The sequence below is a fragment of the Podarcis erhardii genome (genome assembly GCF_964252035.2).
Source record: "Podarcis erhardii genome assembly, chromosome: Z".
Lineage (NCBI taxonomy): Eukaryota > Metazoa > Chordata > Lepidosauria > Squamata > Lacertidae > Podarcis > Podarcis erhardii.
The window spans coordinates 19,093,901-19,109,699 of record NC_138504.1 but is presented as its reverse complement, the minus strand read 5'-3'; the positions used below and the strand labels follow the sequence as shown (position 1 = coordinate 19,109,699).

Here is a 15,799-nt window from a genome sequence, read left to right as displayed (position 1 = left end):
TTTGGGGAATAAAACAGCCTGTGGTTTGCATAGGTCAGGGAAATGGGAATCAGTCCAATTTGTATCAAAATCTGCAAAGATCAAATTCCTCAAAGTTCTCCAATAAGGAAGCATTTCCAGCCTTTAGCCTTCTTCAAGTGTTTCCCTAGTTCAGGCCCTTCAGTGCCTTTTGAAACGTTTCAAGGGAAGGCACAAAAAAAGAAATAAAAATGTAGTATAAACACCAACAACTGGGAAACACTGGCTGCAAGCGCTCCAATTGGAGAACAGCCTTTACCAAAGGTGTCATGGGCTTTGGAGAAGCTCGAACTCAGGACGAAAGGGAGAAACGGAAGGGGAAGGCACATTTGGCAAACCCTCACCGTGATCAACTCCTGCCTGGAAATCTATGTCCCCACTGCGGAAGGATGTGTGGATTCAGAACTGGCCTCTGCAGTCACTTATGGACTCACTGTTAGAACCGTGTTCATGGAAGACAATCTTACTCAGCTACGAGTGATCGCCAAAGAAGAAGAAAAGTGCCTAAAGGAAGGAACCAACCTCCCTGGGGAGAACATTCCACATTCAACAAATGGAATATTTTACAATAATTTATTTTAAATACCATCACTCCCTTATGCCACAGGTCCTCAAGGAGGCTTACATACCAAACCTAAAAAGCAAAACAAAAAAACCCTCACCAAATTGTTAAAATGCAGGAAGCAGATTAAACCATGAAACAGGGTACCACCACAGAATAGGCCCTGCTCATGGAGGTTTTGTTTCTCACAGCTGGAACAGGACCACCAATGATAATCTGGGCAACCAGGTGCATTCATGCAGGAGGAGATAGTTCTTGCTTTTCTCTAGCATATCAAGATCTGCAAAGCTTGCCTAAGATCCCAAGAGCTGAATTGCCTAAATTCAGAGCAAAACGTTTTTGCTTCAGTTAATGGTGCTTTGTAAATCAAAGTGTTTTCGGAAGGACCTCAGCTGTGTGGGAAAGAGCTTTGCATAGCTCCTGCAAATCACTACTGTGATCTCTCAGCCAGGCTTGCTGCCTAGAATGAAGATCTACAGAGTGTGACCTAGCGCTCAAATTAAGAGGAAGCCTTGCTGAACTGAGCTGCTTTGTCTTGAACCTTATTGTGGGAGACACTCAGGGCTTATCCACACTTACCTTTCTTCCATGATTTCCAGGCACACTCCACACTTTAAAGCTCTTTTTTCTTTTGCTCTGGAGCTTTTCCCGCAAAAACCTGCTCTTTAAATCTGAATCAGAGCAAACAGCAATCCACAAAAAAACCAAATCGCAGTTTGTTGTGCTTCACCTGTGTCTGGAAAGAGCAGAGCAAAATTTAAGTGTGGATAAGCCCTCAGCCCACAATGCACACATCCAAAGCATTATTCTGACTGCTTTGATCCTTTTGCTGTTAGCATGAGCCTGAAAATTTGTCATGAACTCGAGCTACATCCTGCTTGGAAGTAACTTAATTCAAGCTGCACGCCCATAGTATAGACCATGTTTGGAAAATGCAGCTGACTCCTTTATTCCCTCTTGTTTGTTCCAGACCTCAAGCCTGCAAAGTCAGAGGGCACGGAACGGCTGGATTTTTGCCACTAAACACCAGTAAACAGTTTATTTCAAAGAAGGCGTGGAATAGGCTTCTGAATCCAGTGCTAGGAGCAAAGGAGATTGACTCATGCAGAATTAGCTGTTCTTTTCAGAGTGGGGTGCAAGAGGAGGAGGAGTGCTTTTTCAGCCAAAATGCAATTTTGAAGATGGTGGGAGTCTTCTTCTGTGGGTGGGATGTGCAATAAATTAGGGATATGTGGGGGAGAAACCTGCAACCAAATATTGCAGTGCATCACCATCCTCAAACAAGAATGCTCCTGTTCGGGGGTCCAGCCAGCTTTGAACCCCTATAGCAATAGTCATGCCTTGAAGGAGAAAAGAGAGACTGTTCTTGGAATGGTAGAAGGGATGGACAATATGTTCATTTCAGGTGGGGGTTTTGTCCAGTTTCACATTCCTCTTCCACCCCAGTTTTAAATTCAGTCCTCCACATTTCTGCATAGGTTTGTTTTTATTTACCCCAAAAAATCACCAAAATATTAGTGCATTTCCCCCTAATATACTGTTGTATATGCAGCTTTGCTTAATATAGTTTTTCATTTTATGGAAGCACATATAACATAATCCAGAAATGCAAAATTGAGAAGAACAGAGGAAGTGGCAGACTCTGAGTCCACCTAGCTCAGTACTGATCGCACCAGTGTCTTCCACCTTGGGTCCCAAAATGTTGTTGGACTCACCCATCATCGCTAACCATTGGGCAAGCTGGCAGTGGAACGTGGGATCTATAGACCAACAACATCTGGGCACCCAAGATTGAAGAACCCTGGCCTATGATGACTGCAATAGTACTCCAGGGTCTCGGTCAGAGAAAATTCTATCACCTGATTGTTTTTAAACCAGAGATGCCAAGGACTGAACTTGTGTCTTCTGCACACAAAGCATGAGCTCTGCTACTGAGCTACAGCCTTGATCCCTATGCATACAGGGCACCACAAAGATCTCCACGGCATTTCAGAGTATGCTGCACACCTCTGTTCCTTGCATAGGTAAAGGGACCCCTGACCATTAGGTCCAGTTGTGACCGACTCTGGGGCTGCGGCGCTCATCTCGCTTTATTGGCCGAGGGAGCCGCCATACAGCTTCCGGGTCATGTGGCCTGCATGACTAAGCCGCTTCTGGCGAACCAGAGCAGTGCACGGAAACGCCGTTTACCTTCCTGCCAGTGCGGTACCTATTTATCTACTTGCACTTTGACGTGCTTTCGAACTGCTAGGTTGGCAGGAGCAGGGACTGAGCAACGGGAGCTCACCCCATCGTGGGGATTCAAACCGTCGACCTTCTGATCAGCAAGTCCTAGGCTCTGTGGTTTAACCCACAGCGCCACCCACGTCCCGTTCCTTGCATACAGCGGTCCATTTATGACCTCTCTGCCAGGGGGCCTTCAGATCCTGGGACCAGCAGAGCTAGGGAGATTCCCAAATTTGCCCCCCCCCCCCACATTCTGGCTCAGCCTGCTGCAAGCAAGAGTGTCAGGCTGCTGCTTTTTAAAACTGCTTTCCCACCCCCACCAGAAACCTCCCCACTGCCATGCAGGTTGGAAAGCAGGCAAATCTCTCCAGAACGAGCATCCACTCACGGCATACAGAACTCACCCAGGATGCAGAGCCAAAAGTTCCACTCTGACTCAAACAGTTACAAGGGGAAGGAAAATAAAAGAGACAGCACAATAAGCAAAGTCAGCACCTTTTTTCCGCCTCGCAGCATCCTGCCTTCACCAAGGCCTTTTAAGCAGCGGGAGAGCTTCATCCTGTAACACTGTATTTGTTCTGGCCTTCAGGAGGGACAAGGCATCCTACTGACTAGGACCAGGAGTACCTAGTTTCCAATTCAAGCACAGAAACCCTCCTTTCCATAGAATGTCAAGGGCAAGGGAGAGGGTGAGAATCTGTTGGCCATCAGCCTCTGTGCCAAAACAGCTTTTCTACAACTGGTGCAAACTGAGCCCTGCTTGAGTCTTGTCTGCACTATTCATTTAAAGCAGTATTTTGTCGGCATCCATCTGTCTTGAGAAACAGTGGAGTGCACCTCTGGGGGTGGAGTCAAACCTCTCTGTGTTAGCAGCACCGCAAGTGACCGCCCTGGGGGCCGCAAGGCTGGGCAGTGTGTGTGGAAGTTATGGACCTGCTTCTCAGCCTCGCTGAGAAGAAAGAAAAGCAGAGCAATTATGTTTGGCACCAGCTTGGCTGAAGGAGTTGCTGGAAAGGAGGCGTACAAGGTGCTATTCAACTGGATTTGTGTAGGGTTTCCTCCTTAGCCTTTCCTTCCTGTGAAAATACCCTGCAAGGCCACCGAAGTTTAGGATCAGAGTTGTCTTCCTCCTAGATGGGCTACCTTTCCAGGTTGACAAGCCCCTCAATTCTCTCTACGGCATGTGTAGAAACTGCCTTTTTGAACCCACTATTGGTCTTGTCCACTCAATCTACTAGTGCCTATCTTTGCATACAGGGGAATATGACACCACTTAAAAGAGTCATGGTTTCCCCCAAGTAATCCTGGGAGCTGTACTCAGAGTTGTTAAGAGACACACACACCCCAGTCTGTACCCCCTACTTCATTATTCTTAACAATATTTAAAAATGAAAACATCAGTTTGAGATACAAAGTACTGATTCCTTTTCAGGGGTGCCAACTTGAATAAAATATTGTGGGGGCCTAGGTCTTCTTCTTCTTCTTCTTTGGCGATCACTCATAGCTGAGTAAGATTGTCTTCCACAAACACGGTTTTAACAATGAGACCTTAAGTGACTGTGGAGGCCAATTCTGGATCCACACGTCCTTCCACAGTGGAGACATAGGTTTCCAGGCAGGAGTTGATCACGGTGTGGATTTACCAAGTGTGTCTTCCTCCTCAATCACATGACACGGTGCACACACACCATTTGAATGGCAATGCCCATCAACCGGGGGGGGGGGGCGTGGGGGCTCAGATATTTTATTGCAGGGGCCAAAGCCCCACAAGCCCCTCTGGGGGTTGGCTCCTATGTTTCTTTTAGTAGCAGTTCAACAACTTGTCGCCCAAAACTTTTGAGCATTTGCAAATGTCACCATGGCAACAGAAAGTTTGGACTGCAGCACATTCAGAACAACTGACCAAGGAAGTTAAAGCCTTAGCAAGAAAGAGAGAGGAGGATGGTTTTATAGAGGCATTGCGTCCTTTCATCACATACTCAACAGAACATCAAATACAGTGGACTCACATCGGAAACTTTGCAGTAACGTTTTCCCTTAGGATTCTGTGCTTTGAGGGAGGGTGGGAGGGTAAATGTATGTTAATAGGGGTTATGTTCTCATGTTCCTTTTGAAAAACCAATTAAAAACATTTATTTTAAAAGTGCTACTCCCCCAGGATGGCCTCACGATGCATTATGACTTGCTAATTTTATTCCGATACAAAACATTTTATTTCACTGTACTAAAAAAAATAAATCCATCTTTTTCAAAGCTAAAAGAAAAGAAGCACGAACGCAAGAAGGGTCCTGCATTTTCAGACCAAAGGCCTGTTTAGTCCAGCATCTTGTTTCTCATGCTGGCCAACCAGATGCTGATGTGAAGCCCAGAAACAGGACTTCATCGCAAACAGCTGTCTTCTCTGGTGAACAGTATTCAGAGGCGTGTGGTGTTTGAACGCTGAGCTACAGAGGGGTGAATTAGATTAGGATAACAGCCAGGAGTTTAAACACCCGCTTCCTTGGCTCTGATCAAAGTGATCCATTCCTGACCAGCTGCTGTACAATGAGTAATTAAATAATTAAAAAGATGGGAGATAGGTCTTATAGGTCTATGACATTGTGCCTGGCTTTGCCCACAGCAAAAGTTCTTCACATCTGGAATGCCCTTCTCAAACAGATCCAGCAGTCTCATTTTGGTTCATTTTTCTCATGCAAACAAATACATCTTCTTCAAAAAGGAAGATTGGTGTTTTTATAAAGTTGGCTTATGGATGTTTTGTTTGATGTTGTTTTATTTTAAACAGAATAGGTTGTTTCATGTGTCCCAAGTTTTATTGTTTCAGCTGTCGGCTGATTGGAGGTATCTTCTTGAAAGAGAAATATAAATTATGTAAAGAAATAATTTTGAGCCAGTGCTCAGCGGAGGTTATCCCCTAATCTGCTTCACAGTTCCAAGGCTCAGATTATATAAAACAAAAGGGAAGAAGAGTGCCTTTAAGCATATACAGAATGTTCTGGGGGGAGGCATGGTTTGGGTCTTCCAGATTGTCCACTGCCCCAGAAACTCCTGTTTCAACAGTGGGGTTGACTGAACCAAAATGAAATACTTTTGGAGGCTGCGTACACACAATACGTATATTTAAAGCACATTTAAACTACATGACTTCCCCCAAATAATTATTGGAATGGTAGTTTACCCTCTAACAGAACTACAGTTCCCAGCAACCATAACAAACTACCTGATCCTTTGGGTGATACCATGTGCTTTAAATGTATGGTTGTGTACATAGCCTAGTCTCATTGATTTATGTAGGTGAGTTTTTAGCACATAGCTTGTTTTCCAACCAAAGTGAAAAGGACTTAAAAGTGCTGGAACTTAAGCTGGATCATGTCCTACATGCTTTGCAGTCTTTGTATGATTTTATTCTCTAACTGCCCTGTGGAATTGCTTGACATTGTTCCCATTCTACAGATGGATCCTCTCCAATCCAGCTCCCTGTCTCCACATGGCTGACTTCACAGTTTTGCAGCGGACTGTGTATGCAGGCTCAGGGGAATAAGGGATTCACTTTCCCATTTCCTGTAGTTCATTCCCAGACTCCAAAAATTTAAAAATCTCCTCCAGTTTGTTTCCAAAGCCGTAGTCCAAAGCTGGAAACTCATCCACTCTCTGCCCTGTGTGAAAACAGTTCCTTCCTGTATGTTGGATCCAATTTTAAATGGTGTTCTTGCTTTAGATTTCACATTTGCTCCCACTCATAACTTCCTGAATCTGAAAACCTATGAATCAACCCAAACCTCTTACACCCCTATATTCCAGAAAAGCAAAAGGGAGGATCCAATTACAAGAGCAGACATTTGGCCTTATACATGCACAGCCCAGCCTGAGCCATGGCACATCACTGCTTGTTTCCAGAAATAATTTATAACATCCAGGTTTCAATCAAACAGAGCCGTCCCTACCATTAGGCAAGATGTGGGGAACCTTTGGCCCTCCAAATGCTGCCGAACAGCAAGTCCCATCAGCTCCAGCAAGCATAGACAATGATGGACATTGTAACAGTCCAGCAATAATCTGGAGGACAAAAGATTCCCTACACCTGGTATTTAGACCCCGTTCCCTCCGAGGCCTGTTTCTGTCATTCCCACCTTGTCTAGGAGACCTATTTTGTCTAAAAAAACACCACTCCCATTTGCTCCATCAGTAGATCTCTTTGGTAGAGCTGTAGAGTTCCTCTGTTCTTGGTGTGTGTGTGGGGGGGGGGTTAGCTATCTCATTTGGGGACAACCTGAGCTAGCCAAGCCAGGAGCTTGAGGGCTTTACGTCCTGGTTGGCCCCTGCCATGTCGTACACCAATGGAGGCTGGGACTGAAGGTCCGCATCTATGCATTTGAATGAGCCTCCAGACATCCTCTTGCCAACTAGACATTTTGGAGAGAAGGACCGCAAATGTGGCCCTGCCTTGGCCCCATTGTGAGCATCCTTCCCAGCCAATCTGTTTCTTAGTGTTTCTAATCTTTCCAAAATTTCAGCTTGTGCTGAATGACCAAAATCGGCTTATTACAGCATTTTCTTCTGTAGGGAAAATGTCCTTTCGCTCGCTCATAGGGTATTGCGAGTCATATAGGGATGTGCCTTTCCTTTTTTATTTTGGTGACTCTTGTTTATGATGGTCAAGCTGGACCTTTTGAGGTCAGTTTTCCTTTTTAGATTTTTTTCTGATCCTCATTTGCCATTGGCTTGTTGCCCTTGGCATCAAAGAGGGAGATCTTTGGTACCCTATTTTCGAAAAATCTTAGTATTACTATCCTTTTCTTTATGAGTAGATGTCTTGCTCTGTGGATAAGGTTGGTCAGGTTTTGATCATGGAAGGTGATCATTGCTTGTCCCGAGTGACCATCATAGTATAAATACTCTATAGAAGCTATATCAGTTGGCTTTACTACACCTGGCTGTGTATCATTTAAGATGTTCAAGAGATGCTTTATGCGATCTATCCGTGGGACGAAGCCCTTCGGTTTTGGGTAGTTGGCAAATACAAGTTTTTGGGGAATTAATATCTAGCTTTAGCCTTTTTTCTGGCTCAAAACTTGCCGGACCTGTAGTATGTTCCCATCAATGTTATGGGTCACCACCTCTCTACTACTCGTGTTGCCGTTTGGTATCCTTCCAGGGCTCTGGGAAGTTACTTCCATCGTTACGTTTGTTTCAGAACTCTGGTTCGAGTTTTCCTTCCTAGATATAGACTGGGGCTTTGCCTAAATCCAGCCCTGCCCAAACTTCATGGAGGAAGGAGGGTTTTCAGCTCTAAGGCTCATTTCAAGGCAAGTTTTTGCTTTATAACCAACCCTCAGTACTTGTTTTTATCCCTCTCTTCTATTTTACTTTTTAACTTCTTTTAGTGCTTCCTCTAGTGCTGTGTCTTGTTGTTTTAACATTGTTTTATCTCGTTATTTTACTGCTCTAACTCCCCCATATTGCAAGGCTGCAAGAAGCTGGGCCAGGCTGGGTTGAGCACTTCACCAGGCACTGCTGAACGAAAGGTCATGTCAAACTTTATAAGATACAAGCTATAAATTAAGGAAGATAAACACCCTAATTGTCAGAGTTGCTGATGAGCCCAAGTGGCAGATACAGTGAACCCTCAAAGTGTTTTTTTTTTCCTGCTGGATGGCACTGACTGGCCCTGCAAATTCAAGGCCAATGTATTTGGAGATAATTGACTTCAGCAAACCGTTGATAACCAACTATATTTACTCATGCCAGTCCCGTTAATCAGTTCCCCAGAACCCCAAAGGAGGCAGAGTAAAATTACAGTGGTACCTCGGGTTACATACGCTTCAGGTTACAGACTCCGCTAACCCAGATATATTACCTCGGGTTAAGAACTTTGCTTCAGGATGAGAACAGAAATTGTGCGGCGGCGGCGCGGCAGCAATGGGAGGCCCCATTAGCTAAAGTGGTCTTCAGGTTAAGAAGAGTTTCAGGTTAAGAACGGACCTCCAGAACGAATTAAGTACTTAACCCGAGGTACCACTGTACTCATTATTTTCTCCAAAAGGAAGAGAGAAAGAGGGACCTGAATGGGTTAATCTTAGATGAGGTTATTCCTCCATCTTCCACTGTGCTGGATTGGTCAGCTCATCTCAAAGAGCTCAGACAAGATCCCGATAAGTTTTTGAATGTTGGAAATTCAAATTGGCTGCCGCTGTTTTAAAAAATGGCTATCCTTCAGGGACTAAAGATGACCTCCAGCAACTACATCTACAAGAAACACTGACAGAATGTTTCTGTGCTTCATTTAGCAGCTCATATTATTCAAGAACTGCAGTGTTTAATTGTAACTCTGTGAAGGGTAAACTATAGTTCCCAGGATTCTTCAAGGAAGCCATAATTTTTAAAGTGGTATAAATCTGGGGTCAGGGTTATTTTATTTGAAGACTTACGGTCTTCAAATAAAAACATCTTGAAGGTCCCAGGCCACAGAGAAGTTAGGCTGGCCTCAACTAGAGCCAGGGCTTTTTCGGCTGTGGCTCCGACCTGGTGGAACACTCTGTCACAAGAGACCAGGGCCCTGCGGGACTTGATATCTTTCCCCAGGGCCTGCAAGACAGAGCTGTTCCACCAGCCCTTTGGCCAGGGCACAGCCTGACTCCCTCCCTCGGCAATCTTCGCGGAGCTCTGGCCCAATGGTGGCCAGTGGCTTGAATTTAATTAATTTTATAATGAATGATTTTAGAGTGTTGTTTGTGTTGTACTTTTGTACTGTTTTATTGTTGTTAGCTGCCCTGAGCCCGGCTTCGGCTGGGGAGGGCGGGATATAAATAAAATTTATTATTATTATTATTATGTCACAAAATTGTTTTGAATTACTTGCTTAGTTTTATGAATTTTTGATCAAAAATATTTTGATCTCTCTTTGGGCATAGTTTCATTCTCAGTGAGCCAAAATAGTGTAAGGTGGTAGAGTTCCAGACCAGGCCCAGAGAGGCCTGAGTTCAAATCTCCCATCAAACATGAAGTTCATTGGATGATCGTCTTAAGCCAGCCTCTCTCAGCCTAGCCTGCTTCACAGAGTTTCTGTAAGGATGAAAACAGGGAATTGGGGGACCTGCTTTTCGGAGCAGAAGGCATAGTTCACAAGTATGCAGACCACTTTTACCCCATTTGCAGATGTGGAACAAATGCTGAGAAAGAAAACTCCACAGGGAATAGGCCCATAAGTCCATGACCTTGTAGGTCCATTCAACTCTTTATTCAATGTTTGCTTTCAACCCCAGTTAAATGGCTAAACAATCCAATGTGTGACTCTTAGAACTTCAGCAGTACTCCATTGACTTAATCTCTCAATACACTGGTTTGATATTTTTATGGAACTGTTATTAAAAACACATTGGTGCAAGAAGATTGATCATGACCAAAATAACAGCAGCATTAAAGGTATAAGTGATGGGAAATCCAATTGCGCACTCTAGTACATTTTAAAATACAGTGGTACCTTGGTTCTCAAATGCCTTGGTACTCAAAGAACTTGGAACCCAAACACTGTAAACCCGGTAGTAAGTGTTCTGGTTTGCGAACTTTTTTCAGAAGCTGAACATGCTCCATTCTGAGTGTTAGGCTTCCGATTTGAATGCCACACTTCCGATTTGAGTGTTATGCTGAGGTCTGTTTGTTTTTGCTATTTATTTTGCATTTTTGTTTTTGCGGCTCTTTTTGTTTTGTTTTTGTGACTGGGTGAAACCCAGTTCAGCTACTGAATATATTGATTGTGTGACTGCAGTACATTGTTTATTACTTTCATTTTATGGATCAATGGTCTTGTTAGATAGTAAAATTCATGTTAAATTGCTGTTTTAGGGGTTGTTTTTAAAAGTCTGGAATGGATTAATCCATTTTGCATTACTTTCTATGGGAAAGTGCACCTTGGATTTGGAACGCTTTGGTTTTGGAATGGACTTTCGGAATGGATTAAGTTTGAGAACCAAGGTACCACTGTACACTTGGCATAGTTTGTTCAATACTGGAATAATGCTAAGTCACAAGAAAATGCTTTTTGGTCTACAGAATAAAAGCTCATCCCTAAAAGTTGCTTTTGGCTCACTCTTGACATGCGCGGGGGGGGGGGGGGGAATGGCAGCCCAGAGCAGATGGAGAAGCAAATGGCAACAGCAGGAGAGCTTGCTGGGCACTGTCAGAACAGTTGAAAACACCCTGCAGTTACACCGGAACTGTTCTCTAAGAAGGCATACTTTTTAAAGGGTCCTTTAAAAAAACACACCTTTGCTGAGAAATCTGAAACACAGGCCCCATGATTCTTTTTCAAACCCCTCTGGTCAGAAAACCCAGCGGAAAACATACCAGAAACCAACAACAGATTGAGGGGAAGGGGGAGGGGAATAGACAACAAACTGTAAATTACACAATCAGTTGGAGGGGTTTTATAAGATCATCTTGCCAGTGGCGTAGCGTGGGGGGTGCAGGGGGGGCCGGCCGCACTGGGCGCAACATCTGGGGGTTAGGGTTAGGGGGCGCAAATCCACGGGTTAGGGGGCGCAAATTACTTGCCTTGCCCCGGGTGCTGACAACCCACGCTACACCACTGCATCTTGCCAACCTCTGCTAGAGTTCCCCCAGCAGACGGCTCCCTAGCTTCTGGCTGGAGACCTTCAGCAAGGGACACCCTTAGGCAATTGGTTCCACTGTCAAATTCCTCTTGATATATTTCCTAACGTTCAACCAGAATCTTACCTTTCCGTAGCTTAAGCTCATTAGATGTTGTTTTGTCCTCTGAGGAATTAAGAATACAAGGCTATGAACACATTAGTGGTTTAAATCACAGCAAGGTCATTTCTCCCTACTGCATTTTAGATCTCATTTGGCACCCTGCTGTACACACCAGAGAAAAGCAGGTGGTCACCTGATGCCCATTACCTCTCCCCTTGCAACCCCCCTCCCCCAAACTCCTATCACAAAGCCTTCACCTGAGCATATGCTGCCACCCACGCAAGTGCAATGGCTGTGAAGGGAACATGGCTTAAGCTATCCTTTCAGGTAAGATGCTGGTTTGAGAAGAAAAAGTATGATGCAACAATATTTCTCCAGAAACTACAGGGTAGCTTTAATCTGAGCCTTTGAAGCTGATATCTTTCCTTGTCTGCATCTGTGCTGGAATTGTTTTAAGCTTAAGATGTTTTACATATTACTGGCCACTCTGGGCTCCTTTCAGAGGAAGGGCGGGTTATAAATTTACTATTTTATTATTAATATCATGAGTAACATCAGAGCCGGCAAAGCCATTAGGCAGGGTGAAGCTACTGCTTCAGGCAGCAGAAGCCCCCCCCCCCAATACCCATGGGAGAAGCCCGCTGCCATCACAGTGCTGATTTGGGGGGCAAGAGCATGTCCGTTTTGGGCAGTATCTCACCTGAAATTGTGCAAGATCTTCCCATTTTTCCACAAGTGGTGAAATGGGACACATCAGCCCTGTGTAACATGTAAATGTAAAGGCAAATGTACCCCTGACCGTTAGGTCAAGTCGCGGACGACTCTGGGGTTGCGGCGCTCATCTCGCTCTATAGACCAAGGGAGCCAGCATTTGTCCGCAGGCAGCTTCCAGGTCATGTAGCCAACATGACTAAGCCACTTCTGGCAAAACCAGAGCAGCGCATGGAAACATCATTTACCTTCCTGCTGGAGTGGTACGTGTTTATCTACTTGCACTTTGACATGCTTTTGAACTGCTAGGTTGGGAGGAACAGGGACCGAGCAACAGGAGCTCACCTCCTCACGGGGATTTGAACTGCCAACCTTCTGATCGGCAAGCCCTAGGCTCAGTGGTTTAACCCACAGCGCCACCCGTGTCCCTTGTGTAACATGTACGTGGATTCAGATGCTAACAGTGGGAGTGCATTGGAGCCAGAGTAGAAGTCCAATATGTAAACAGTCCACGTTTTCCCTTCTCCAGGCTAAACAGTTGCAGTTGCAGCCAGTTCCTTCAGCTCCCTTCCCCACAGGAGACATTTTCCTGCCTGTGGGCTTCTTGAAGTCATGTGCTGGACCACAGTAAGAACAGGAGGATGGACTAGATGTGCCTTTGGCCTGATCCAGCTGGGCTCTTCTTTCGTTCTTATATTCCCTACACCTGATCATCTTCACTGGCCTACTCCAAACCTGTTCCAATTTGTTTTCAGCATCTTAAAGTTTGGGACCCAGAACTGGGTGAGGCCTAAATACCAGATAAAGTTGGCTATTGAGGCCTAAATACCAGATAAAGTGGGCTATTACTTCACCATGATTTAGAAACTATTGTTCTATTCACACATCATTATCCTGCTGCCTGGGGCCTTTGGATCCTGCCTCTCTACAGAAATGCCTGTGGATTAGCAGCTATTGCTATCAGCCAAGAAGGCACATAACTTCCCCCAAAGAATCCTGGGCGCTGTACTTTGTCTGGGGTTCTGCGAACTTGTAGCTCCATGAAAGGGTAAACTATAGTTCTCATTATTCTTTGGGGAAAGCCATGTGTTTCCAACATGCCAAATGTGTCAGAATCGCATCCCCCCCACCCCCGCAAGTGCATCTTGTTTCGAACCATTTTAAATTTTGTGCGTATCATCTTCTTCCAGCTACGTGACCTATCTTTAAAAATATAAGAAGAGCTCTGCTGAACCAGCCCAAATGCCTGTCTAGTCCAGCTTTCCATTATCACAATGGACAACCAGAAGTCTGTCCACAACCAGGTAAACAGAAGCACTACTGCCTTTGACAATGAAGGTGGAGCGTGGCTGCGAAGTTGCAGCAAGTAAGCAGGGTCAGCAAAACCACCACCACTGTCATGTTAGCAAGCCCATCGGAAGCCTTTGCATTTCCAAACTAGGAAGAAAAAGCCGGGGAAAGAGACAATTCTTTTCTTTAAAAATGCCTCTGAGCATGGGCAAAGGGCCTATTCTCTTTTTTTTCATCACAGGATGTCCAGGACATAAATGGTGGATTTCAGAAAGGATTGAGACTGACATCTGACTCTTTTGAGAGTTAACCCCTTCCTTGACACCCCCACCCTCTGGGTCTGCAGAGAGATACTTGGGCAGACTGGCTACCTACTCTACTCTACAGAGTAGACCCCTCCATTCAAATGGCTGTGAAAGGACAAGTCCTCTATTTCAAGGAGTCCTCTGCTTGAAACACTGAGCTCCTGTCCGACCCCTGCTTTCTACGCAGGGCACAAGGAAAGTGTGGATGAACCCACGGTCCGACTCAAGTCTGGTTTTATGATAAGAGAACTTAAGGAGGGAGAGAAGTATTGAAGTTGCCCGTCACAGTGACTGCCACCCAGAGAACACACCGACCAGGCACAGGCAGGTCACCTGCTCGCAGTCTTCACCACTAGCGTAAGCTGCATTGCATTTGGGTGACGCCTTTCCTCTTTTAGTGTGGGGGGGGGGGGGTAAGTAGCTGCCTTACAGCAAATCCCTCCCGCCTTCTCCGCCTTGGAAACAATCCGCGCGCCCTTCTAGGAGCGGCCCACGTGCTATTCCCAAAGAGCGCGGTGGCCCTGCCTCGACGGGGCGGGCGATGACTTTTCTTTCTTACCTGCCTCTCGAGACGCCCCGGGGCGCATTAGCCCGTGGACTCTGCAGAGGCGGCTTCGAAGCCGGTGGGCGCGGCGGGCCAGTTCCAGCAAGCGACCCTCTAGGTCCGCGAGCAACGCCGCCGAGTGTCCGCAGAGATCGGCCAGCTGCCGGAGCAGCGCCAGCGTCGCCAGGCAGCACACGTCGTGGAGCTGGGCCAGCGGCAGAGCAGCCAAGCGAGGGGCGACGGCAGCGGAGGGGAGCAGCCGGCGAGGTTCCACCGTGCGCTTCCAGAAGGGCATCTTGTTGCCCTGGTTGCCCTCCGGAGAGGAGCCGCTGCTGTCCGGCCGTCCCTCGGAGAGGATCTGCTGCCTGGAGGTCGGTCGGCGCCAGGCTGCTGCTGCTTTTCTAGACAAGGAGGGACGGCCGCTCGTCCGACGGGGCTTCCCAGGAGCGCTCCGGTTCTTCCTCCGCTTGCCCGGGACTTTGAGGCAGTAGAAGTCGAGTGCTCCTGAGCTGCTTCCCGAGCCTGACCAGCCTGGGGAACGCCTCGCCTCGACGGGGAACCCCGAGGAGGAGCTGCTAGTATAACCCCAAGGGATTAGAAGGGGCGGCTCTCCTATTTTCCCGAGCAGATTTATTTTGGAACCGGCCGACTGTCGGTGGTAGCAGAGTTAGCAAGAGAGAAGCGAGAGGCTGTACTGACATCATCAGTTTGGTTTTGCAGCCTCAGTTCGTGAGTTGCTCTCTCAGGCCCACCCTGAGAGCGCGACCGTCCCCTTGCCGGAGCTCAGAGCCAGCCGGATCCGATGCTATGTCACTTCAGAAAAAAGTCCTCCTTGAATGGGGCTCCACTCCGGTCAGGATGGCGAAGCCTTACTGGGCGCGTGTTCCTCACACACGAATGCCAAACCGAGTGTACATTAATGGATGGGTGGGGGAATTCTCCTCTGTTTGGCTTTCCGCCCCGCGTGAAGAGCAACGTGCACAAGAAAACGTGCACAGTTCCACCACAGATAGTTATGCTTCTCCCATTGTTTTCACCGGGAGAGTTAGTTAAAACACCTGCGCTTTTGCCAAAGGCAAACATGAGAGGGAGAGAGAGGTGTTATTTTCATCAGAAGAGAAGTGTTAGGCTCCCATGCATTCCGGTCCTGGTCCTGCACTAACCTTCGCTAACTACTTGCACTTCACATTCAAAGACACATTAACTTAGGTTTGACTGCAAACTGTTTACACTTCACCTGAGACTATAAGTCCGTGTTCACATTAAAACCTTAGGGTGCAGAGAAGTTGTCCGCCACCCAGTGCTTGCTAGCCTTTCAGATTATCATGATTTCATTAGTGTCCGATTCGTTTCTGTTTGTGTACATAGTGTTGATGGGGCAGGGATACTTTTACCCTATGCAAAGGTGTTCACACCTTGGTTACAGGTGAATTA

General features: G+C 46.3%; 1 protein-coding gene across 1 annotated transcript in view; it reads right to left on the bottom strand.

Moving 5' to 3' along the window:
- Positions 1-14,675, bottom strand: part of NHSL2 (NHS like 2) — a 108,240-nt gene extending 93,565 nt beyond the window's left edge. The window contains exon 1 of the mRNA XM_081847897.1: positions 14,381-14,675. Coding sequence (XP_081704023.1) covers positions 14,381-14,660 — 280 coding nt within the window. The 5' untranslated portion in view covers positions 14,661-14,675. The remainder of the gene's footprint in view (positions 1-14,380) is intronic.
- Between the last annotated feature and the right edge of the window lie 1,124 nt (positions 14,676-15,799).